This window comes from Melanotaenia boesemani, chromosome 23 (genome assembly GCF_017639745.1).
Source record: "Melanotaenia boesemani isolate fMelBoe1 chromosome 23, fMelBoe1.pri, whole genome shotgun sequence".
Taxonomy (NCBI): Eukaryota; Metazoa; Chordata; class Actinopteri; order Atheriniformes; family Melanotaeniidae; genus Melanotaenia; species Melanotaenia boesemani.
The window spans coordinates 19,844,205-19,871,572 of record NC_055704.1 but is presented as its reverse complement, the minus strand read 5'-3'; the positions used below and the strand labels follow the sequence as shown (position 1 = coordinate 19,871,572).

The 27,368-nt window shown below is 40.5% G+C and overlaps 1 protein-coding gene across 1 annotated transcript; it reads right to left on the bottom strand.

Annotated features, from left to right (window-relative positions):
* On the bottom strand, positions 1-27,213 carry LOC121634460. The gene is made up of 24 exons (XM_041977104.1): positions 26,965-27,213; positions 25,687-25,795; positions 25,401-25,563; positions 25,112-25,304; positions 24,684-24,797; positions 20,834-20,947; positions 19,578-19,691; positions 18,748-18,861; positions 12,249-12,362; positions 11,418-11,531; positions 10,587-10,700; positions 9,756-9,869; positions 8,925-9,038; positions 8,094-8,207; positions 7,263-7,376; positions 6,432-6,545; positions 5,601-5,714; positions 4,770-4,883; positions 4,244-4,309; positions 2,190-4,149; positions 1,922-2,020; positions 1,456-1,605; positions 1,133-1,232; positions 1-561 (listed from the first exon to the last, which is right to left on the bottom strand). The coding sequence occupies exons 2-24, from the start codon at positions 25,790-25,792 to the stop codon at positions 537-539; spliced, it is 4,458 nt and encodes a 1,485-aa protein (XP_041833038.1). The 5' UTR covers positions 25,793-25,795; positions 26,965-27,213; the 3' UTR covers positions 1-536.
* Positions 27,214-27,368: the final 155 nt, after the last annotated feature.

Sequence of the window (27,368 nt, the reverse complement as noted above, 5' to 3'; positions counted from 1 at the left end):
ATTTGAAGTGTTATCATCCTATACACAGCTTCAAATGACTGAATTTCAAAAGTAAGTTCATCAACCTGTTTGGATGATGCTTAATGGGGACTCATTTACTTTCTAATAAACATGGCAAATGGGGACCAGATTTACATAATATTAGCATATTTTACACGTCAAAACTTACCAAGTGGGGACCTTCAATTTCTTGAGATATTTAGTCAGCCATAACCATATACTGTACTCATTTACCCTGTCAAATAACTGTTTATATTTATTTACTACTTGTCTTTTTTTTTTCTTTCTTTAACTCCTGTACTGTCTGTTTATCCTGTGTTTATGTCTGTAAACATTTCTATTTGTTTGCTGTACTTCTGCTGCTGCAGCATTGCAGTTTCCCTAATGTGGGACAAATAAAGTTTTCTATTATATTGTAGATTAAAATTAAATCATCAATAACTTGTACAGACATATGCAACAGACATGTAAAAATAGATTCTATGGAAATCATTGCAGAATACCTTTTATTGACCTGCAAACAATAAGCTATTCAATCACCAAATGATGAAAGAAATAAACTTATACCCCCCCCCCCAAAAAAAAGAAGTTTTCCAGGTTCTTTATATAATATTGAACAGGTGAACATGCACTGAAAGTGCTTACAGTCTGTTTTTTCCTGAACATTTTTTTAAAGTGGTTTCTTTCAATTAACTGCAAAGCAGCTTTTTTTTTCAACAACTTTTTTTTTTGTAATGTACTCAGTTATAAACACCATCTTTAACATAAAATGAAACTTTACAGCTGACTGCAGTTATTTTGCTGGCATTTAACTGAAGATGCTTAAAAAAAAAAAAAAAAAAAAAGGATTGCCAGATTTCTAAAATGGATTTGGTGTTTCTCTTTAAAAGATTCTTTTCAGTGTACTGGAGGTATTGAACAGTCTTTGTAAACAAATATAAAAAGCATAACTAAATATAAAAAGCATGACTACAGACAATTGAAAAAATGTCCTTCCTTAACTCTAAATTAGCAGTGTTGCAGCTTCTTTTTGTTTGTTGTTATGCGGTTGTGAATGTAGAATTTGACATTCATCCATGTTCTGTTTTTCAAAGCAACTGGTTCAGCCTTTAAACATTTTTCACAATCGTACTTTCCTGGTACAGTGAAAGATTTGATGAAAGTCTTCAGGTGTCTTTCCACAGCCTGTACTTCTTCTGGGGTCCAAGGAGATCTCTTCACTGGTGCTTTTCCTAAATATGATCAGATAAGCAAAATAAAAATGCAAACAAAGATTTTATCTAAAGAGTTAAATGTGCATTGCCCCTGCAATGTGCAGGTGAACTGTCCAGGTTTTAATCCACCCTGGAGACTGCTGGACGTAAGCCCCAGGTGGCTCTGTACAGGCTGATCTGTAATTTCAAACTATTTTATATTTAAACAACAAGCAGACAAAACTCTACAGTATAGGCTTACCTCTGGAGGAAGCCCTTTTGGTGCTGACTTGCAATGGGATCTCCTCCTGATCATCATCTGATGAGGATGAGGGTGGCGGTTTACGTTTCTTGGATGGTGGTGGTATTGTTGCCTTGTCCCGATCTTGAAGGATTTGCACTGCTGATGGTTCTATAAAAGTTAGAGCAACATGTTTTTAATAGTAACATTAACAGTAAATGCAACAACTTATATATAGTGTTGTACTTACGAAAAACAGCAAACTAAAGATTTGTTAAAGGAAAACTCAATTTTATAAATGTATTCTAATTCTTAGAGTTAGCGCATTGTTAGAGTCATCCTCTTTCCAAAAGTCATAATTAGTCACAAAGATCTGTACGCTCAAACCAGGTTATGCATGAAGTATAAGAAAGCCAAATATAATGGCAAAAAGTTAATATAAGGCAACCTCTGTACTGGTAGTATAGTAACTTTTCAAAATTCCTACCAATAGCAGAGGAGTTTCCCTCCACAGCACTGTTGTTGTGGTCTTCATTATCGTCATTTTCGTTGTCATCATCCTCCTCATCCAAGTTGAGAATATTTTCTGTTTAGGTCACAAAAAACAGTTTGACCTTTCGCAAACCCCACCCCCAAAACAGTCATTGTCCAATCACACATAATTAGCATCTCCTGACTGTAAGCTAGGTCCAAAATCGCACAAGATAATAAAGCGATGCGCCTATGTATAATACAAACCAGACGAAAAGACATACCTTCTGGGTCTATCTGAATTTCATCCAAGTTCTTCCCATGAAACTCTGCCAGTCTTCCATTTTCCAGGGCCATCAACACTTTGCTAATCTTTGCAAGCTGTAGGGTCTTCTCTGGAAGCCTGTAGAACTCTCTATGAATTCTAATATCATGACCCAGGAAATTAGCCAGTTGGTCCATTTCTGTGTCAGTCATGTTCAAGACAGTTGAAAGTGTTGCAGCATGTTTTCGTAATTTGGTAGATGTCAGTGACCTTGAAGACTTGGCCCCACATGCTTTTGCAAAGGTACGGAGGCAGTCTGAACCTCTGAAATGTGTCATGGCTTCTGTTCTAGCAAACAAATACAAGTTGTCTTTTGGAACTCCACAGGCTTCCCTCAGTTTTACAAGGAGTTCTAAAGAAGACAACATTTTAGGTGTTAGAAGAATCGGAACTGGCCGTCCTCGTTTTCCTCTGGTGACAATCCTTGAGAAGTGCTGGCAGAGTTTTTTTTCTACTTCAGTGAGTGCCCAGTCAACATCTTGGTGTTGGTGAGAAGTATCTCGTGATAAAAAAACCTCCAAAGGCATGCTTGCAACTTCTCCTTCTCTGCGACGATTGAACAGAATGATCTGGGCAAGTGATGCCTTGGTCAACTCGGTCCAGGCTTTTGTGGAGGGGCTTTCAGATAGAGAACTGCAACATTCATCTTGAATCTGATTCAGATGTGCATGCAGTTTCTGAACGTCTTGGGTAAAAGGCATGAGAGTAGGTACGTTCCATTTAGCCTCTCTGATGTTTCTTAGGGCAGTAGCAGAGATTAGTTCATTCCATTTCTCTTGATGGACAGTTTGAAACTCAGTGGCCTTTCTCACAAGTTCTGAGTTGTTCAACATCAAACCCTGTGCTTTTAAGAGTTTACTAACTTTAACAAGAGAATTTCCAAGTTTGTTAGCTAGCGAAGGAATCTTGTACTTGTTTGTTTTACTATCAAAACCACATGTAAGCTGAACTGCTTCCACCATTTCCATGTAGTTCTTTGGATCGATAAGATCTTCCATTTTTTTCAAGCTTGTATATTTCCTGGCATTGTACATCAACCTTCCCATTTCCCTCATTTTCTCGCGAACACACTGTTGATTTCTTGGAGAAGTGCCTCCCTTGTTCAACAGATGTTGCCCCAACTCAACAATCACAGAGTCATCCTTGATGATATCTGTAATTGGATCAGGAGTCATTGCGCTGATTGTTTTCCACAAATCTTTACTAATGTTGGACGGGACAGCGCCAACATAAGTGCATAAGGATTGCACACGATTTTTGCCTGGTTTTAAACGGGCTGATTCCGGTCTGAGTGCACATCTGCGCATGTGCCGCCATAGTACTTTTCTAGTGAAAAGACCTTGGCAATATGCACAGTGCATAAATTCTTTACCCTTCATTTCTTCCTTTGGTCGCTTGAATGGTACCAGCACTCCATCTCCTGACTCCATTACAGAAGCATTGTGGGCAAAATTTCCTTTGTTTCGGATGAAGTTGAGATGTTTTTTTCGCTCCTTGGAACCCTTTGGAAAGCTTAGTGCTTTAGCCACATCAATTTTATCTTCATGTGAACGTTGTAGATGTCTTGCCATCTTAGCATATGGTTGGCAGCAGTACAAACAATAATGTCTTTTGTCATAGACTCTTTTTCCTTCATTTTTTTTGCTTGTACCAACAACTATGCCTTCCGTAGAGCTTGTTTTGTCATAAGAATCATTGTGTGAGATAACCTTGTGATTATCAGATGTACTGTCACACTCCATAAGAGTTTCTGAAGGTAAAAATTGTGCAGGCCAATCTTTATGGGAATCAGTGGGTTGCGTATTTAATTCCCCACTGCCAATATCACTTTCATCAGATGAATCTGGAACATACTCTTCACCACTACCCGATGCAGAGTCAAAAAGGTCACCAGAATCTTCAAGATCCACATATTTTATCTAAACAGAACAAAAAATAAATAAACAAATAAATAAAAAAATTATTTTACCATATGTTCTCTGGACAATAGTTAGTTTAAAGAAGAACACTTACAGCAACACTTTTAGTACGCCGCAATCTGGGTATTGTTTCATTTTCATCTGGAAACTGTGTGAAACTCTGAAACAAAGACAGGCAATATTGTTTCAGTAAATATAAAAAAAATTTAAACTATGGAAATTCTGAGATAAAAACAACAATGAGTCAGTATTATTGGAATTAAAAAATTGATACTCAGCAGGTAGTAAGGGCTATTTTTTAATCTTGAATTTAGTTTTTTTTAAAAAGGTATAATTTAATAATGTTTTAATTTGATCAAACATGGGAAAAATGTGGTCAATGGTACAAAAACCATGTAAAGAGTTGGTGAAATATTAAAATCTGTGGGTAAGTAAAGAGCAGCAAGCTACAAAAGCCACATATGGACAACCAAGTGCTTCATCCACGGCTAATATTCAAAACAACACAGTAAACACAGATTTGGTTACCAAATCTGTCTCTGAGAAACACAGTGCATAAGAGAGATTAGAATAGAAAAATAAAAAAAATGTTTGTGTGGAACTGTATCATAATAAATTACCTGTTTAGAAGGTCTTTCATCCTCAGGGCCACCGTTGGGCCGCTGTGAGCCTGAATGAGGTAGCGGAAGACTGGAATCCATTTGTGTCTGTTCCACACTTGCTGTGGTGGATGGCTGGAAGAGTTAACAAAGGGTTGTTGGTACACAAACATGGACAACCAAGTGCTTCATCCACGGCTAATATTCAAAACAACACAGTAAACATTTATAATCAAATCCAATCATCATGAAAAGAAATAATGAAGAAAAGCCCTAAAATACATTAAAAACCATATCACAGAAAAATATCCAAAACATCCAAATTGCTCAGGTATTCCACCTGTTTTGGTGTTTAGCACCAATCAGACATGAGTCATGGGGACCTAACACACACTCAGTTACATGTCCTTATGGGGACTGACTTTGCTCCAGCTCTTAACACACTAGTTTACACTGGTTAATGTGTGCTGTGGGGATGCCGTAAGTGTCCCCAAAGAACACCCAATAAGCACATTTAGAACTGTAGCCTTTCATTAAATTTTACCCAGATGAAGCGTTGCAGCTGCTTTTCTACATACAGGACACTGATTGCTGCTGTTTACGACATCAGGCCATCAAATGCCAATCAGACCTACACCATGTCAACACATCACAGAGTTAGGTCACATCTGACCCTTCCCTAGTTTTCAAATCCTGCTCAACTGCACCTAAAACCTGCCACAGGGACATTGTAGCTGTCCAAAAACACAGATTTGGTTACCAAATCTGTCTCTGAGAAACACAGTGCATAAGAGAGATTAGAATAGAAAAATAAAAAAAATGCTTGTGTGGAACTGTATCATAATAAATTACCTGTTTAGAAGGTCTTTCATCCTCAGGGCCACCGTTGGGCCGCTGTGAGCCTGAATGAGGTAGCGGAAGACTGGAATCCATTTGTGTCTGTTCCACACTTGCTGTGGTGGATGGCTGGAAGAGTTAACAAAGGGTTGTTGGTACACAAACATGGACAACCAAGTGCTTCATCCACGGCTAATATTCAAAACAACACAGTAAACATTTATAATCAAATCCAATCATCATGAAAAGAAATAATGAAGAAAAGCCCTAAAATACATTAAAAACCATATCACAGAAAAATATCCAAAACATCCAAATTGCTCAGGTATTCCACCTGTTTTGGTGTTTAGCACCAATCAGACATGAGTCATGGGGACCTAACACACACTCAGTTACATGTCCTTATGGGGACTGACTTTGCTCCAGCTCTTAACACACTAGTTTACACTGGTTAATGTGTGCTGTGGGGATGCCGTAAGTGTCCCCAAAGAACACCCAATAAGCACATTTAGAACTGTAGCCTTTCATTAAATTTTACCCAGATGAAGCGTTGCAGCTGCTTTTCTACATACAGGACACTGATTGCTGCTGTTTACGACATCAGGCCATCAAATGCCAATCAGACCTACACCATGTCAACACATCACAGAGTTAGGTCACATCTGACCCTTCCCTAGTTTTCAAATTCTGCTCAACTGCACCTAAAACCTGCCACAGGGACATTGTAGCTGTCCAAAAACACAGATTTGGTTACCAAATCTGTCTCTGAGAAACACAGTGCATAAGAGAGATTAGAATAGAAAAATAAAAAAAATGTTTGTGTGGAACTGTATCATAATAAATTACCTGTTTAGAAGGTCTTTCATCCTCAGGGCCACCGTTGGGCCGCTGTGAGCCTGAATGAGGTAGCGGAAGACTGGAATCCATTTGTGTCTGTTCCACACTTGCTGTGGTGGATGGCTGGAAGAGTTAACAAAGGGTTGTTGGTACACAAACATGGACAACCAAGTGCTTCATCCACGGCTAATATTCAAAACAACACAGTAAACATTTATAATCAAATCCAATCATCATGAAAAGAAATAATGAAGAAAAGCCCTAAAATACATTAAAAACCATATCACAGAAAAATATCCAAAACATCCAAATTGCTCAGGTATTCCACCTGTTTTGGTGTTTAGCACCAATCAGACATGAGTCATGGGGACCTAACACACACTCAGTTACATGTCCTTATGGGGACTGACTTTGCTCCAGCTCTTAACACACTAGTTTACACTGGTTAATGTGTGCTGTGGGGATGCCGTAAGTGTCCCCAAAGAACACCCAATAAGCACATTTAGAACTGTAGCCTTTCATTAAATTTTACCCAGATGAAGCGTTGCAGCTGCTTTTCTACATACAGGACACTGATTGCTGCTGTTTACGACATCAGGCCATCAAATGCCAATCAGACCTACACCATGTCAACACATCACAGAGTTAGGTCACATCTGACCCTTCCCTAGTTTTCAAATTCTGCTCAACTGCACCTAAAACCTGCCACAGGGACATTGTAGCTGTCCAAAAACACAGATTTGGTTACCAAATCTGTCTCTGAGAAACACAGTGCATAAGAGAGATTAGAATAGAAAAATAAAAAAAATGCTTGTGTGGAACTGTATCATAATAAATTACCTGTTTAGAAGGTCTTTCATCCTCAGGGCCACCGTTGGGCCGCTGTGAGCCTGAATGAGGTAGCGGAAGACTGGAATCCATTTGTGTCTGTTCCACACTTGCTGTGGTGGATGGCTGGAAGAGTTAACAAAGGGTTGTTGGTACACAAACATGGACAACCAAGTGCTTCATCCACGGCTAATATTCAAAACAACACAGTAAACATTTATAATCAAATCCAATCATCATGAAAAGAAATAATGAAGAAAAGCCCTAAAATACATCAAAAACCATATCACAGAAAAATATCCAAAACATCCAAATTGCTCAGGTATTCCACCTGTTTTGGTGTTTAGCACCAATCAGACATGAGTCATGGGGACCTAACACACACTCAGTTACATGTCCTTATGGGGACTGACTTTGCTCCAGCTCTTAACACACTAGTTTACACTGGTTAATGTGTGCTGTGGGGATGCCGTAAGTGTCCCCAAAGAACACCCAATAAGCACATTTAGAACTGTAGCCTTTCATTAAATTTTACCCAGATGAAGCGTTGCAGCTGCTTTTCTACATACAGGACACTGATTGCTGCTGTTTACGACATCAGGCCATCAAATGCCAATCAGACCTACACCATGTCAACACATCACAGAGTTAGGTCACATCTGACCCTTCCCTAGTTTTCAAATTCTGCTCAACTGCACCTAAAACCTGCCACAGGGACATTGTAGCTGTCCAAAAACACAGATTTGGTTACCAAATCTGTCTCTGAGAAACACAGTGCATAAGAGAGATTAGAATAGAAAAATAAAAAAAATGCTTGTGTGGAACTGTATCATAATAAATTACCTGTTTAGAAGGTCTTTCATCCTCAGGGCAACCGTTGGGCCGCTGTGAGCCTGAATGAGGTAGCGGAAGACTGGAATCCATTTGTGTCTGTTCCACACTTGCTGTGGTGGATGGCTGGAAGAGTTAACAAAGGGTTGTTGGTACACAAACATGGACAACCAAGTGCTTCATCCACGGCTAATATTCAAAACAACACAGTAAACATTTATAATCAAATCCAATCATCATGAAAAGAAATAATGAAGAAAAGCCCTAAAATACATTAAAAACCATATCACAGAAAAATATCCAAAACATCCAAATTGCTCAGGTATTCCACCTGTTTTGGTGTTTAGCACCAATCAGACATGAGTCATGGGGACCTAACACACACTCAGTTACATGTCCTTATGGGGACTGACTTTGCTCCAGCTCTTAACACACTAGTTTACACTGGTTAATGTGTGCTGTGGGGATGCCGTAAGTGTCCCCAAAGAACACCCAATAAGCACATTTAGAACTGTAGCCTTTCATTAAATTTTACCCAGATGAAGCGTTGCAGCTGCTTTTCTACATACAGGACACTGATTGCTGCTGTTTACGACATCAGGCCATCAAATGCCAATCAGACCTACACCATGTCAACACATCACAGAGTTAGGTCACATCTGACCCTTCCCTAGTTTTCAAATTCTGCTCAACTGCACCTAAAACCTGCCACAGGGACATTGTAGCTGTCCAAAAACACAGATTTGGTTACCAAATCTGTCTCTGAGAAACACAGTGCATAAGAGAGATTAGAATAGAAAAATAAAAAAAATGTTTATGTGGAACTGTATCATAATAAATTACCTGTTTAGAAGGTCTTTCATCCTCAGGGCAACCGTTGGGCCGCTGTGAGCCTGAATGAGGTAGCGGAAGACTGGAATCCATTTGTGTCTGTTCCACACTTGCTGTGGTGGATGGCTGGAAGAGTTAACAAAGGGTTGTTGGTACACAAACATGGACAACCAAGTGCTTCATCCACGGCTAATATTCAAAACAACACAGTAAACATTTATAATCAAATCCAATCATCATGAAAAGAAATAATGAAGAAAAGCCCTAAAATACATTAAAAACCATATCACAGAAAAATATCCAAAACATCCAAATTGCTCAGGTATTCCACCTGTTTTGGTGTTTAGCACCAATCAGACATGAGTCATGGGGACCTAACACACACTCAGTTACATGTCCTTATGGGGACTGACTTTGCTCCAGCTCTTAACACACTAGTTTACACTGGTTAATGTGTGCTGTGGGGATGCCGTAAGTGTCCCCAAAGAACACCCAATAAGCACATTTAGAACTGTAGCCTTTCATTAAATTTTACCCAGATGAAGCGTTGCAGCTGCTTTTCTACATACAGGACACTGATTGCTGCTGTTTACGACATCAGGCCATCAAATGCCAATCAGACCTACACCATGTCAACACATCACAGAGTTAGGTCACATCTGACCCTTCCCTAGTTTTCAAATTCTGCTCAACTGCACCTAAAACCTGCCACAGGGACATTGTAGCTGTCCAAAAACACAGATTTGGTTACCAAATCTGTCTCTGAGAAACACAGTGCATAAGAGAGATTAGAATAGAAAAATAAAAAAAATGCTTGTGTGGAACTGTATCATAATAAATTACCTGTTTAGAAGGTCTTTCATCCTCAGGGCCACCGTTGGGCCGCTGTGAGCCTGAATGAGGTAGCGGAAGACTGGAATCCATTTGTGTCTGTTCCACACTTGCTGTGGTGGATGGCTGGAAGAGTTAACAAAGGGTTGTTGGTACACAAACATGGACAACCAAGTGCTTCATCCACGGCTAATATTCAAAACAACACAGTAAACATTTATAATCAAATCCAATCATCATGAAAAGAAATAATGAAGAAAAGCCCTAAAATACATTAAAAACCATATCACAGAAAAATAACCAAAACATCCAAATTGCTCAGGTATTCCACCTGTTTTGGTGTTTAGCACCAATCAGACATGAGTCATGGGGACCTAACACACACTCAGTTACATGTCCTTATGGGGACTGACTTTGCTCCAGCTCTTAACACACTAGTTTACACTGGTTAATGTGTGCTGTGGGGATGCCGTAAGTGTCCCCAAAGAACACCCAATAAGCACATTTAGAACTGTAGCCTTTCATTAAATTTTACCCAGATGAAGCGTTGCAGCTGCTTTTCTACATACAGGACACTGATTGCTGCTGTTTACGACATCAGGCCATCAAATGCCAATCAGACCTACACCATGTCAACACATCACAGAGTTAGGTCACATCTGACCCTTCCCTAGTTTTCAAATCCTGCTCAACTGCACCTAAAACCTGCCACAGGGACATTGTAGCTGTCCAAAAACACAGATTTGGTTACCAAATCTGTCTCTGAGAAACACAGTGCATAAGAGAGATTAGAATAGAAAAATAAAAAAAATGTTTATGTGGAACTGTATCATAATAAATTACCTGTTTAGAAGGTCTTTCATCCTCAGGGCAACCGTTGGGCCGCTGTGAGCCTGAATGAGGTAGCGGAAGACTGGAATCCATTTGTGTCTGTTCCACACTTGCTGTGGTGGATGGCTGGAAGAGTTAACAAAGGGTTGTTGGTACACAAACATGGACAACCAAGTGCTTCATCCACGGCTAATATTCAAAACAACACAGTAAACATTTATAATCAAATCCAATCATCATGAAAAGAAATAATGAAGAAAAGCCCTAAAATACATTAAAAACCATATCACAGAAAAATATCCAAAACATCCAAATTGCTCAGGTATTCCACCTGTTTTGGTGTTTAGCACCAATCAGACATGAGTCATGGGGACCTAACACACACTCAGTTACATGTCCTTATGGGGACTGACTTTGCTCCAGCTCTTAACACACTAGTTTACACTGGTTAATGTGTGCTGTGGGGATGCCGTAAGTGTCCCCAAAGAACACCCAATAAGCACATTTAGAACTGTAGCCTTTCATTAAATTTTACCCAGATGAAGCGTTGCAGCTGCTTTTCTACATACAGGACACTGATTGCTGCTGTTTACGACATCAGGCCATCAAATGCCAATCAGACCTACACCATGTCAACACATCACAGAGTTAGGTCACATCTGACCCTTCCCTAGTTTTCAAATCCTGCTCAACTGCACCTAAAACCTGCCACAGGGACATTGTAGCTGTCCAAAAACACAGATTTGGTTACCAAATCTGTCTCTGAGAAACACAGTGCATAAGAGAGATTAGAATAGAAAAATAAAAAAAATGCTTGTGTGGAACTGTATCATAATAAATTACCTGTTTAGAAGGTCTTTCATCCTCAGGGCCACCGTTGGGCCGCTGTGAGCCTGAATGAGGTAGCGGAAGACTGGAATCCATTTGTGTCTGTTCCACACTTGCTGTGGTGGATGGCTGGAAGAGTTAACAAAGGGTTGTTGGTACACAAACATGGACAACCAAGTGCTTCATCCACGGCTAATATTCAAAACAACACAGTAAACATTTATAATCAAATCCAATCATCATGAAAAGAAATAATGAAGAAAAGCCATAAAATACATTAAAAACCATATCACAGAAAAATAACCAAAACATCCAAATTGCTCAGGTATTCCACCTGTTTTGGTGTTTAGCACCAATCAGACATGAGTCATGGGGACCTAACACACACTCAGTTACATGTCCTTATGGGGACTGACTTTGCTCCAGCTCTTAACACACTAGTTTACACTGGTTAATGTGTGCTGTGGGGATGCCGTAAGTGTCCCCAAAGAACACCCAATAAGCACATTTAGAACTGTAGCCTTTCATTAAATTTTACCCAGATGAAGCGTTGCAGCTGCTTTTCTACATACAGGACACTGATTGCTGCTGTTTACGACATCAGGCCATCAAATGCCAATCAGACCTACACCATGTCAACACATCACAGAGTTAGGTCACATCTGACCCTTCCCTAGTTTTCAAATCCTGCTCAACTGCACCTAAAACCTGCCACAGGGACATTGTAGCTGTCCAAAAACACAGATTTGGTTACCAAATCTGTCTCTGAGAAACACAGTGCATAAGAGAGATTAGAATAGAAAAATAAAAAAAATGCTTGTGTGGAACTGTATCATAATAAATTACCTGTTTAGAAGGTCTTTCATCCTCAGGGCAACCGTTGGGCCGCTGTGAGCCTGAATGAGGTAGCGGAAGACTGGAATCCATTTGTGTCTGTTCCACACTTGCTGTGGTGGATGGCTGGAAGAGTTAACAAAGGGTTGTTGGTACACAAACATGGACAACCAAGTGCTTCATCCACGGCTAATATTCAAAACAACACAGTAAACATTTATAATCAAATCCAATCATCATGAAAAGAAATAATGAAGAAAAGCCCTAAAATACATCAAAAACCATATCACAGAAAAATATCCAAAACATCCAAATTGCTCAGGTATTCCACCTGTTTTGGTGTTTAGCACCAATCAGACATGAGTCATGGGGACCTAACACACACTCAGTTACATGTCCTTATGGGGACTGACTTTGCTCCAGCTCTTAACACACTAGTTTACACTGGTTAATGTGTGCTGTGGGGATGCCGTAAGTGTCCCCAAAGAACACCCAATAAGCACATTTAGAACTGTAGCCTTGCTGTAGGAGCCATTTTAAGCACTTGTATTTGTTTGGGCACTAGGTGGCAGCATTGGGTAATCTATGGCACTGCTTATTTAAGTGGGAACCTCTCTGCAGGTGACAGGTGTTGCTGGTGGGAAGGTGAACACAGTTTTTGACCGTTCACTGTTCATTGATTGTTCACTCAATTCTTACACCTAATGTTGGACAGAAAATGAAAGACGTTGCTGTATGGATAAGCCACAATCTTGCATTGGGAAAGAGCGGTGAGCCCCGCAATTTGTGGACTTATTGAGCCCTTTTAGTAATAAAAGAACAAAACAAACAAAAGATGGTTTGGACTTGGATTTTGTGCACGAGTATGACAGCGACGATGACGCGTCAGGAAAATTCCGATTAGCAATACCTCAGGCGCTTTAAGCAATAGGCTTAGCACCTTTACACTAAGTCAAAAACTGTGGATATCGAGGACGCCGAAAGTTGGATTACCCGCAACAGCGTCTGCGAGGAAGGAACGCCACGTCGTGGGATGGATTATCCGCCAACAAGGAGCTACGGCTTGGATCTGACATCAGCTGGATTACATTGTGGAATCAAGAGGGTGGATCATGCTACATTGGAGGTCCGGATTCCAGGAGCATAAAAAGACGACGTCCGTCAATCACAGGAGACACGGTGGTTGGATTAAGAAACCTGCACAACATCAGCTTGGCATAGCTGCGGATTTCTAAAGGATTGCAAGGAAAGCCGTACACACGTAAGACACTTATCAGGTATGTGTGGCGCTACACTAAACACTAAAAGGACTTCATAATGATTTGGAAGTACAAACTCCACTGCATGGTAACTGATGCAGGATAGACTTTTGGAAGTACTTCAACATCTATAATAAACTTTTGACTGAAAATGGAGATACACGAAACTGTTGACAGGTCCACTGATGGCGGTGCCCCGTCAGCTGATCTCCTGGATGATGTCGACGTGCGGCAGAAGCGCGTGGTTAAGCTAACTGCTAAAGCATTTGCTGAAAGAGTTGAACGCTTACAGGGTGACAGAAAATTCAAATTACAAAAGGCGGGTAATTTGAAAAAACATATTCAAGAGCTTATGGTGGACAATCAAAATAAAACAATGGTTGTTTGTGCTCTTAATGACTTTGTGCGAATATGTACTGGGGTAAAATTTATTCATGATTCTGTGATGGAAATGTTGCCAACTGATGAACAGGAAAAACATGATCTATGGTTTAAGGCAAAAACGATGTTTCATATTGAGTTCATCTCAGAGGTACAAAAATGGGTTTCATGTGTTGAACAAAATGTGGCAACAGAGGTTAAAGACAATATATGTGATGATGGTATTAACCCAGATGATGGTATTAACCCAGATGACAGTGTTTCAAACGCTGCTGCCAAGTGCACAAGCAGGACTGGAAGCAAAATTAGTACTGCTTCTTCTGCCAGAATTGTAGCAGAAGCAGATAGGGCTGCACTTCTTGCTCGCATGGTGTCATTAAAGGAGAAACACGCCTTGGAGGAGCAGGAACTACAATTAAAAAGGAGAAAGGAGCAACTAGAAGTGGAGGCTCTGATAGCGGAGTCTGCAGCTAAACTTGCTGTCTTGCAAACCTTCGACACAAAAAGCCTCTCCAGGACATCTAAAACATCTAACACTATGAATTCGTACCTGGAAAAGGGAATACTACAACAAACACCTGGAATGAGGAAGGATTCAACTGCAAAGGAGCCAGACTCTGCATGTCGGAGTAAGACACAAAGACAATTCTCTCTACCTGCCAATAGCTTACCCTTATATGGCGCACCTACACAGGATGGTCAGCAGAATGCAACTAAACTAAAAGAGAGGAAATTGGAGACTTCAGTGGCGGCCATGAAATCTTCTTGGACCCAGATGGATCAACAGCAACATAGGGATATCATCAAAGTGATGCAAACTCAAAATGAAATAACATCTGCACTAGTAAAACAAAATCAATTGGCATCATTACCGGCAAGAGAAATCCCTTTCTTCGATGGAGACCCTCTGCAATACTTAACCTTCTTAAAAGCATTTGAACAGGGAGTGGAGGAGAAAACCAGTAAACAGGACTGCCTGTACTACTTGGAACAATTGACCCGAGGTCAGCCACGAGAGCTTGTGCGTAGTTGTATGCACATGACACCTGAATTCGGCTATGACAAGGCAAAGCAACTTCTTCAGAGGAACTTTGGCAACAAATACAGGATTGCTGTGGCATATATGGAGAAAGCCTTACTTTGGACTGAAATAAAAACTGAAGATGTTCACAATTTACAAGCTTATGCACTCTTCTTACGCAGCTGCTGTAACGTTATGGAAGATTTGGAGTATATGCAAGAACTAGACATGCCAAGTAATATAAGGAGTATTATGGCAAAATTACCATACAAACTTAGGGAACAATGGAGAACTACAGCATATGACATCATGGAACGAACACAAAACAGAGCTTCGTTCAAAGACTTGGTGAAGTTTATCGAAAGACATGTCAGAATCTTATCAGACCCGATATATGGAGACATTCAACACGTTTCATCTGGAATAAATAGCCTAAAGAATACTTCCAAACCAAAACCATATTCAGGACCTGGAAAAGGAGGAAAAAGCTTTGCTACAACTATTGCACCTGTGGAAACAATAGAAAGCATCAGCAGCTCAAGATCTACTCCACAATCAACAGCTTGTTTATTCTGCACACAGAATCATTTATTGGAACAGTGTCAACAGTTCACAGAACAGAAACACAGAGACAAGATGGATTTTCTGAAGAACAAGAACCTTTGCTTCGGCTGTTTGTATACAGGACATATTAGTTGGAAATGTGAGAAGCGCTTGATCTGCAGGATCTGTGGTAAAAGTCATCCAACCGCACTTCACGTTGATCAGAAAGCATCTGCAAATCAAGATGAAGAGCATGGTAAAGAATCTAGAGCAGCGCAGCTAACTGCAACTCCTGCAACTTGTGGTCATACAGGTGCCGGAAACTACCGCTGCTTACTGCCAATTCTGCCCGTCAAGGTTAAGGCATCTAAAGGAGACGAGGTAATTCATACATATGCATTCCTAGATCCTGGCAGTTCAGCTACATTTTGCACAGAATACCTCATGAGAAAGCTTAACCTGGCTGGAAGGAAAACCCAATTTCTTTTGCACACCATGGGACAGGAAAACGTGGTACCGACATTTGCAGTTTCAGGATTGGAAGTATCTGCAATAAATCATAACACTTTCTATGAACTTCCAGAAACACTCACCCAAAAGAAGATGCCAGTAAATCATGATAACATTGTGACAAAAAAGGATTTGGACAAGTGGCCATATCTGTCAAAGGTCAAAAATCCCACTATTAAAGCTTCAGTGGACTTGCTAATTGGGAGCAATGCACATAAGCTGATGGAACCCTGGGAGATTATTAACAGCCATGGAAAAGGACCATATGCTATTAGGACGACGCTTGGATGGGTCGTTAATGGTCCATTACAGAGTGACAGATGCAGCTTGAAGGAAGAGCGCATCACAGCTACAGTTAACAGAATTTCTGTATGCAGATTGGAGAGGATGCTAAGCGAGCAGAATAACCATGACTTCGCAGAAAGGGCGACCGAAGAAAAGGGGCTGTCACAAGAGGATGAAAGGTTTCTGGAATCTATTGGAGGATCTGTGATACCAAAGGATCATCATTACAGCCCGAAATTACCCTTTAAGAAGGACAATGTGTCACTGCCTAATAACTTTTACATAGCGAAGCAAAGCCTACTAGGTCAACAATGGATCAAAAGGTTAAGGGAACTGAGCGCCTTATCCAAGTTTAAGGTTGAGAGGCATGTTATACCACAAGGATTTGGAAACATTCTGCACGCACAGCTTCATCACTTCTCAGACGCTAGCCAGCTGGGATATGGGACAGCTACATATCTCAGATTAAAAAACAAGAAAGGAGACATCCCTGTCGCATTCTTGGTGGGAAAGGCCAGAGTAACACCATTAAAGCCTGTGACCATACCCCGACTGGAATTAACTGCAGCAGTCCAAGCAGTACGTGTCGATCTGATGCTAAAATGGGAGTTGAGGATCGCACTACAGGAGTCTGTCTTTTGGACTGACAGCACAACAGTAACCAAGTACAACAAGAATGAGGATAAACGTTTCCACACGTTCGTAGCAAACAGGATAGCAGCTGTAAAAGAAGCAACCAGTATTCATCAGTGGCGATGTGTCAACTCTAAGGATAACCTTGCTGACGATGCATCAAGAGGCACGGGAGCCACAGGCTTCCATAACGACTGCAGGTGGATAAAGGGTCCAAGATTCCTGCATAAGTCAGAGGAGAACTGGCCAGCCAATATAGCTGACGCTCCATTGGAAGCCGATGACTTGGAGGTGAAAAGAGAAGTTGTGGTGAATGTGGTCACCACAGAAAGTTTGTCTAATGCTACAGATTATCTTATCTCCTACTTTTCCGACTGGAGGAAGCTAAAAGCAGCTGTGGCACGGTTTCTTAAGATTAAGAGCCTACTTTTGAGCATGGCTCGTCAGAGGAAAGCCTACAAAGCCCCCAATAGAACCAAACAGGATATTGTTTTACCAGGACGAGCCCTATCAGTGGAGGACTTAAGAGATTCCGAACATGCCATTGTACGGTACTGTCAGCAGAAAAGATTTAAGAAGGAAATTGTTGATTTGTCTTCTGCAAAAGGCTGTGCAAGCAGGCAGAGTACGCTCTTGAAGCTGAACCCAAGTGTACAGGACGGGCTGTTTGAGGAAAGCGACTCATACATCAGAAAAGGATGGAGGCAAGTTCAGTACATCTCTGATCTCTTCTGGAAACGTTGGGTTCGTGAGTATCTGCCTTTGCTGCAAGAAAGGCAGAAATGGAGTCATACGAAAAAATCATCTAAAACCTGGAGACATTGTGATTATAACGGACCCATCTGCCCCATGGGGATCATGGCCCCTTGGAAGAGTGATCAAGGCACATGCTGACAAAGACGGGCTGGTACGCTCAGTGCGTCTACAAACAAAGACAAGCATTGTCGAGAGACCTGTCACTAAGCTCTGTTTATTACACGAGTCCGATAATGAGTAAACCATTTGTGGTCTAGATATTTGGACATTATGATTATCACTTGTATTCATGTTAATGATTATGAGCTCCTTATTTTTTTTTTTTTCATTTTGAATTGTCATGTCTATATGCCATTAACAATTAGGGGCCGGTGTGGTGGAGCCATTTTAAGCACTTGTATTTGTTTGGGCACTAGGTGGCAGCATTGGGTAATCTATGGCACTGCTTATTTAAGTGGGAACCTCTCTGCAGGTGACAGGTGTTGCTGGTGGGAAGGTGAACACAGTTTTTGACCGTTCACTGTTCATTGATTGTTCACTCAATTCTTACACCTAATGTTGGACAGAAAATGAAAGACGTTGCTGTATGGATAAGCCACAATCGTGCATTGGGAAAGAGCGGTGAGCCCCGCAATTTGTGGACTTATTGAGCACTTTTAGTAATAAAAGAACAAAACAAACAAAAGATGGTTTGGACTTGGATTTTGTGCACGAGTATGACAGCAACGACGACACATCAGGAAAGTTCCGATTAGCATTTCCCTAAGGCGCTTTAAGCAATAGGCTTAGCACCTTTACACTTGCATTAAATTTTACCCAGATGAAGCGTTGCAGCTGCTTTTCTACATACAGGACACTGATTGCTGCTGTTTACGACATCAGGCCATCAAATGCCAATCAGACCTACACCATGTCAACACATCACACAGTTGGGTCACATCTGACCCTTCCCTAGTTTTCAAATCCTGCTCAACTGCACCTAAAACCTGCCACAGGGACATTGTAGCTGTCCAAAAACACAGATTTGGTTACCAAATCTGTCTCTGAGAAACACAGTGCATAAGAGAGATTAGAATAGAAAAATAAAAAAAATGTTGTGTGGAACTGTATCATAATAAATTACCTGTTTAGAAGGTCTTTCATCCTCAGGGCCACCGTTGGGCCGCTGTGAGCCTGAATGAGGTAGCGGAAGACTGGAATCCAATTGTGTCTGTTCCACACTTGCTGTGGTGGATGGCTGGAAGAGTTAACAAAGGGTTGTTGGTACACAAACATGGACAACCAAGTGCTTCATCCACGGCTAATATTCAAAACAACACAGTAAACATTTATAATCAAATCCAATCATCATGAAAAGAAATAGTGGAGAAAAGCCCTAAAATACATTAAAAACCATATCACAGAAAAATATCCAAAACATCCAAATTGCTCAGGTATTCCACCTGTTTTGGTGTTTAGCACCAATCAGACATGAGTCATGGGGACCTAACACACACTCAGTTACATGTCCTTATGGGGACTGACTTTGCTCCAGCTCTTAACACACTAGTTTACACTGGTTAATGTGTGCTGTGGGGACGCCGTAAGTGTCCACAAAGAACACCCAATAAGCACATTTAGAACTGTAGCCTTTCATTAAATTTTACCCAGATGAAGCGTTGCAGCTGCTTTTCTACATACAGGACACTGATTGCTGCTGTTTACGACATCAGGCCATCAAATGCCAATCAGACCTACACCATGTCAACACATCACACAGTTAGGACACATCTGACCCTTCCCTAGTTTTCAAATCCTGCTCAACTGCACCTAAAACCCGCCACAGGGACATTGTAGCTGTCCAAAAACACAGATTTGGTTACCAAATCTGTCTCTGAGAAACACAGTGCATAAGAGAGATTAGAATAGAAAAATAAAAAAAATGTTGTGTGGAACTGTATCATAATAAATTACCTGTTTAGAAGGTCTTTCATCCTCAGGGCCACCGTTGGGCCACTGTGAGCCTGAATGAGGTAGCGGAAGACTGGAATCCATTTGTGTCTGTTCCACACTTGCTGTGGTGGATGGCTGGAAGAGTTAACAAAGGGTTGTTGGTACACAAACATGGACAACCAAGTGCTTCATCCACGGCTAATATTCAAAACAACACAGTAAACATTTATAATCAAATCCAATCATCATGAAAAGAAATAGTGGAGAAAAGCCCTAAAATACATTAAAAACCATATCACAGAAAAATATAGAAAACATCCAAATTGCTCAGGTATTGCAAACTGTTTTGGTGTTTAGCACCAATCAGACATGAGTCATGGGGACCTAACACACACTCAGTTACATGTCCTTATGAGGACTGACTTTGCTCCAGCTCTTAACACACTAGTTTACACTGGTTAATGTGTGCTGTGGGGATGCCGTAAGTGTCCCCAAAGAACACCCAATAAGCACATTTAGAACTGTAGCCTTGCTGTAGGAGCCATTTTAAGCACTTGTATTTGTTTGGGCACTAGGTGGCAGCATTGGGTAATCTATGGCACTGCTTATTTAAGTGGGAACCTTTCTGCAGGTGACAGGTGTTGCTGGTGGGAAGGTGAACACAGTTTTTGACCGTTCACTGTTCATTGATTGTTCACTCAATTCTTACACCTAATGTTGGACAGAAAATGAAAGACGTTGCTCTATGGATAAGCCACAATCGTGCATTGGGAAAGAGCGGTGAGCCCCGCAATTTGTGTACTTATTGAGCACTTTTAGTAATAAAAGAACAAAACAAAGATGGTTTGGACTTGGATTTTGTGCACGAGTATGACAGCGACGACGACGCGTCAGGAAAGTTCCGATTAGCATTTCCCTAAGGCGCTTTAAGCAATAGGCTTAGCACCTTTACACTTGCATTAAATTTTACCCAGATGAAGCGTTGCAGCTGCTTTTCTACATACAGGACACTGATTGCTGCTGTTTGCGACATCAGGCCATCAAATGCCAATCAGACCTACACCATGTCAACACATCACACAGTTAGGTCACATCTGACCCTTCCCTAGTTTTCAAATCCTGCTCAACTGCACCTAAAACCTGCCACAGGGACATTGTAGCTGTCCAAAAACACAGATTTGGTTACCAAATCTGTCTCTGAGAAACACAGTGCATAAGAGAGATTAGAATAGAAAAATAAAAAAAATGTTGTGTGGAACTGTATCATAATAAATTACCTGTTTAGAAGGTCTTTCATCCTCAGGGCCACCGTTGGGCCGCTGTGAGCCTGAATGAGGTAGCGGAAGACTGGAATCCATTTGTGTCTGTTCCACACTTGCTGTGGTGGATGGCTGGAAGAGTTAACAAAGGGTTGTTGGTACACAAACATGGACAACCAAGTGCTTCATCCACGGCTAATATTCAAAACAACACAGTAAACATTTATAATCAAATCCAATCATCATGAAAAGAAATAATGAAGAAAAGCCCTAAAATACATCAAAAACCATATCACAGAAAAATATCCAAAACATCCAAATTGCTCAGGTATTCCACCTGTTTTGGTGTTTAGCACCAATCAGACATGAGTCATGGGGAGCTAACACACACTCAGTTACATGTCCTTATGGGGACTGACTTTGCTCCAGCTCTTAACACACTAGTTTACACTGGTTAATGTGTGCTGTGGGGATGCCGTAAGTGTCCCCAAAGAACACCCAATAAGCACATTTAGAACTGTAGCCTTGCTGTAGGAGCCATTTTAAGCACTTGTATTTGTTTGGGCACTAGGTGGCAGCATTGGGTAATCTATGGCACTGCTTATTTAAGTGGGAACCTTTCTGCAGGTGACAGGTGTTGCTGGTGGGAAGGTGAACACAGTTTTTGACCGTTCACTGTTCATTGATTGTTCACTCAATTCTTACACCTAATGTTGGACAGAAAATGAAAGACGTTGCTGTATGGATAAGCCACAATCGTGCATTGGGAAAGAGCGGTGAGCCCCGCAATTTGTGTACTTATTGAGCACTTTTAGTAATAAAAGAACAAAACAAACAAAAGATGGTTTGGACTTGGATTTTGTGCACGAGTATGACAGCGACGATGACGCGTCCTGAAAATTCCGATTAGCAATACCTCAGGCGCTTTAAGCAATAGGCTTAGCACCTTTACACTAAGTCAAAAACTGTGGATATCGAGGACGCCGAAAGTTGGATTACCCGCAACAGCGTCTGCGAGGAAGGAACGCCAAGTCGTGGGACGGATTATCCGCCAACAAGGAGCTACGGCTTGGATCTGACATCAGCTGGATTACATTGTGGAATCAAGAGGGTGGATCATGCTACATTGGAGGTCCGGATTCCAGGAGCATAAAAAGACGACGTCCGTCGATCACAGGAGACACGGTGGTTGGATTAAGAAACCTGCACAACATCAGCTTGGCATAGCTGCGGATTTCTAAAGGATTGCAAGGAAAGCCGTACACACGTAAGACACTTATCAGGTATGTGTGGCGCTACACTAAACACTAAAAGGACTTCATAATGATTTGGAAGTACACACGCACAAACTCCACTGCATGGTAACTGATGCAGGATAGACTTTTGGAAGTACTTCAACATCTATAATAAACTTTTGACTGAAAATGGAGATACACGAAACTGTTGACAGGTCCACTGATGGCGGTGCCCCGTCAGCTGATCTCCTGGATGATGTCGACGTGCGGCAGAAGCGCGTGGTTAAGCTAACTGCTAAAGCATTTGCTGAAAGAGTTGAACGCTTACAGGGTGACAGAAAATTCAAATTACAAAAGGCGGGTAATTTGAAAAAACATATTCAAGAGCTTATGGTGGACAATCAAAATAAAACAATGGTTGTTTGTGCTCTTAATGACTTTGTGCGAATATGTACTGGGGTAAAATTTATTCATGATTCTGTGATGGAAATGTTGCCAACTGATGAACAGGAAAAACATGATCTATGGTTTAAGGCAAAAACGATGTTTCATATTGAGTTCATCTCAGAGGTACAAAAATGGGTTTCATGTGTTGAACAAAATGTGGCAACAGAGGTTAAAGACAATATATGTGATGATGGTATTAACCCAGATGATGGTATTAACCCAGATGACAGTGTTTCAAACGCTGCTGCCAAGTGCACAAGCAGGACTGGAAGCAAAATTAGTACTGCTTCTTCTGCCAGAATTGTAGCAGAAGCAGATAGGGCTGCACTTCTTGCTCGCACGCCTTGGAGGAGCAGGAACTACAATTAAAAAGGAGAAAGGAGCAACTAGAAGTGGAGGCTCTGATAGCGGAGTCTGCAGCTAAACTTGCTGTCTTGCAAACCTTCGACACAAAAAGCCTCTCCAGGACATCTAAAACATCTAACACTATGAATTCGTACCTGGAAAAGGGAATACTACAACAAACACCTGGAATGAGGAAGGATTCAACTGCAAAGGAGCCAGACTCTGCATGTCGGAGTAAGACACAAAGACAATTCTCTCTACCTGCCAATAGCTTACCCTTATATGGCGCACCTACACAGGATGGTCAGCAGAATGCAACTAAACTAAAAGAGAGGAAATTGGAGACTTCAGTGGCGGCCATGAAATCTTCTTGGACCCAGATGGATCAACAGCAACATAGGGATATCATCAAAGTGATGCAAACTCAAAATGAAATAACATCTGCACTAGTAAAACAAAATCAATTGGCATCATTACCGGCAAGAGAAATCCCTTTCTTCGATGGAGACCCTCTGCAATACTTAACCTTCTTAAAAGCATTTGAACAGGGAGTGGAGGAGAAAACCAGTAAACAGGACTGCCTGTACTACTTGGAACAATTGACCCGAGGTCAGCCACGAGAGCTTGTGCGTAGTTGTATGCACATGACACCTGAATTCGGCTATGACAAGGCAAAGCAACTTCTTCAGAGGAACTTTGGCAACAAATACAGGACTGCTGTGGCATATATGGAGAAAGCCTTACTTTGGACTGAAATAAAAACTGAAGATGTTCACAATTTACAAGCTTATGCACTCTTCTTACGCAGCTGCTGTAACGTTATGGAAGATTTGGAGTATATGCAAGAACTAGACATGCCAAGTAATATAAGGAGTATTATGGCAAAATTACCATACAAACTTAGGGAACAATGGAGAACTACAGCATATGACATCATGGAACGAACACAAAACAGAGCTTCGTTCAAAGACTTGGTGAAGTTTATTGAAAGACACGTCAGAATCTTATCAGACCCGATATATGGAGACATTCAACACGTTTCATCTGGAATAAATAGCCTAAAGAATACTTCCAAACCAAAACCATATTCAGGACCTGGAAAAGGAGGAAAAAGCTTTGCTACAACTATTGCACCTGTGGAAACAATAGAAAGCATCAGCAGCTCAAGATCTACTCCACAATCAACAGCTTGTTTATTCTGCACACAGAATCATTTATTGGAACAGTGTCAACAGTTCACAGAACAGAAACACAGAGACAAGATGGATTTTCTGAAGAACAAGAACCTTTGCTTCGGCTGTTTGTATACAGGACATATTAGTCGGAAATGTGAGAAGCGCTTGATCTGCAATTTGTGGACTTATTGAGCACTTTTAGTAATAAAAGAACAAAACAAACAAAAGATGGTTTGGACTTGGATTTTGTGCACGAGTATGACAGCGACGACGACGCGTCAGGAAAGTTCCGATTAGCATTTCCCTAAGGCGCTTTAAGCAATAGGCTTAGCACCTTTACACTTGCATTAAATTTTACCCAGATGAAGCGTTGCAGCTGCTTTTCTACATACAGGACACTGATTGCTGCTGTTTACAACATCAGGCCATCAAATGCCAATCAGACCTACACCATGTCAACACATCACACAGTTAGGTCACATCTGACCCTTCCCTAGTTTTCAAATCCTGCTCAACTGCACCTAAAACCTGCCACAGGGACATTGTAGCTGTCCAAAAACACAGATTTGGTTACCAAATCTGTCTCTGAGAAACACAGTGCATAAGAGAGATTAGAATAGAAAAATAAAAAAAATGTTTGTGTGGAACTGTATCATAATAAATTACCTGTTTAGAAGGTCTTTCATCCTCAGGGCCACCGTTGGGCCGCTGTGAGCCTGAATGAGGTAGCGGAAGACTGGAATCCATTTGTGTCTGTTCCACACTTGCTGTGGTGGATGGCTGGAAGAGTTAACAAAGGGTTGTTGGTACACAAACATGGACAACCAAGTGCTTCATCCACGGCTAATATTCAAAACAACACAGTAAACATAACATAACATACAACTTAAGTCTGAAAGTAGATATGAATCAATTAGTTTTCACTTGTTGATATTGAATAATGTAAAATCTATAGTCCCCACTGTGTCTTTGAAATATAACAATAAAATGTAATACATTTAAAAAACATTTTTTGTCTTTTGACATTGATGAAAAGTCTGGATGTATTCTGCAAAGCTTCTCATGTTTTTCTTTAAGTTTACTGAGCATTTTACCTGTGTTCTCCATGGGCAATCTGTGCCTCCATAATCATAGGTTATTTCTTCCCCTTTTTTTATTTCATTCAAGGCAAATAAACAAAGGTGGGGTTTTCCATTTACAGTAATTTTTTTCATTCTGCAGTTTGGTTGTTTGTGGTCATCATTTATGAGTCTACCAAGGGATCCATCTTCTCTTGAGGCATCAATGCTTTAAAGAACAAAAGCAGATAAAAAGCAGAAATTATAAGAATAAACAAAAAACTTGTGCAAGTAATTCACAGTTATAATCTTTAAAAGCCCTCACCACCACGTTTTGCCTTGCCACTTAAATGCAAACATAAAGGCAGCACAATCAGGATGGTACACTCTCCGCCTCCTTTCTGCTTCATCTTCAGTGATCCTTTCTCCCCGATATTCAACTACAAACTCTTCTTTGTAAATTGAAGTTTTTGCAAAGATACCACGTCCTATAAAAGATAACAGTGTGTTCTTAAAAATAAGTTGCTAAAATGTTCATATAACTTTCGGTCCTGGATAGTTTGACTTTGTCAACTATCTGATTTAGTTTGCTACATGATATGCCATCTTACCTTTCACTGCATTGATGTACTTCACCTCTAGCTTTGATGTTTTGTCAGTTTGCGAAATAACATGATGCATTGCATCTTTAATTGGGCTGATACGTGGTGTCATCATAAACTGCAAAACATAACAAATAATCTATAAATCAAAATTTTCATAACACATGAAAACCTTAAGAGTTTCTAATCGCTAGCTTTCTTCTCTAAGAGCTGGACAGCTAACTTTATTGTAACCTCAGTAACAACAACAACAATGGTCAGACACACCTGGATTAATCAGTTCGTCCATTAATGAAAGACAGGTAACAAAGGAGCTGATTTAATTTCAGGCAGTAGTGGAGCTGTGCATAAAACCTAACCATTTCTGTTGTAAAAACCATAAAAATTTTTATCAGGCAAGAATTTGACTGAAAAACTTAAGTCAAACATTTATACCGTGTTTTTAATCGATCCGCTTCAACTAGACCAAATACAGGATGTGGACTAAAACTGCCCAACTGCATTGAAATTAGCATCATATTGTGGTTAAATAATTGGGCATGGTGAATACAGTCAAAACAAACACACATGCAGGACTTGTTGCACGTTTGGCTCATGGTCAAAGGTGGAACAACAACCAAGTGAAAGCTTTAATTGATATAAGTTCAAAAGAAAACATATTCCAGCTCCTAGAAAGTACCTACAAAATAATGCTGTTTTTAAAATGATTAGCTCTAAAATGCTTCAAAGAAGTGGCAACTGGCGACGAGATTCTGACTAGTTAGGCTTAAGTGCAGTGAAAGCCTCCTTCAGCCATCACACACTAGCATGTTATTTACAAAAAAACCTGTACTCCAACCATGCTAAGTGTGACCGCACTTCCAGACTTTCTAATACCGTGGTATACCTTGAAGCCGGTAACCAGCCTATGCTTAACTGATAACGAGTAAACATTATGAATCCCTTGTTCTTCTGTTCTTCCACGAACTTTTAAAAAAAAAGGTGACTAATGGGGACATGGCCATTGCTGTCATCGAGTCCTCGGCTATCTGCGTGTGATTTAGGGCTAATGACAATAAACCACACCATCAATCTCAATCATTTTAAGTGAAATTCCCCTGCCTACTATGAAATTAATGTTTTATCACTCTACACTGCAAAATTTAAAAGCAACAGTTATCCAAAATTTTTGATAAGAGCGAGCTAGCTACCTAGCTAGCTAAACATGTTCTCGAGGAAATCACAAAAGGCAGCCAACAATTATATGTCATCAATGCATAACTTAAATAACAAAATGTTAGTACTTACGGAGATATTTTTAGGTTGCCACAACTTTCGTCAAGTCCTGCCTCATTTAATCATCGACTGCCCTTCGAAGGCTTCGTGAGAAATTAAGCTACTGCTAACTAGTTGCTACTTCCTGCTGTTTCAAAAATAAAAGCCTGTGAAAGGAAGTAAAAGTTAGAACGAAATATAACGTGATTTTGTTCATTCTGAGACATTTCCTAGCTTTTGAAAATGGATAGCAAAGAATATTACAGTTCTTTTAAAATCAGATTTAATGGTGGTGTTTCTATTCAACTGAATTCAGAAAATAAATTAAAAAAAAAAAAGAACCCACCGAGGTCTGCATCTCAAAGCTGGAGCAGTTAGCATTAAAATGTTTTTTCTTTACATATGTTTAACTACAACATTGTTCTAAGAGCATAATA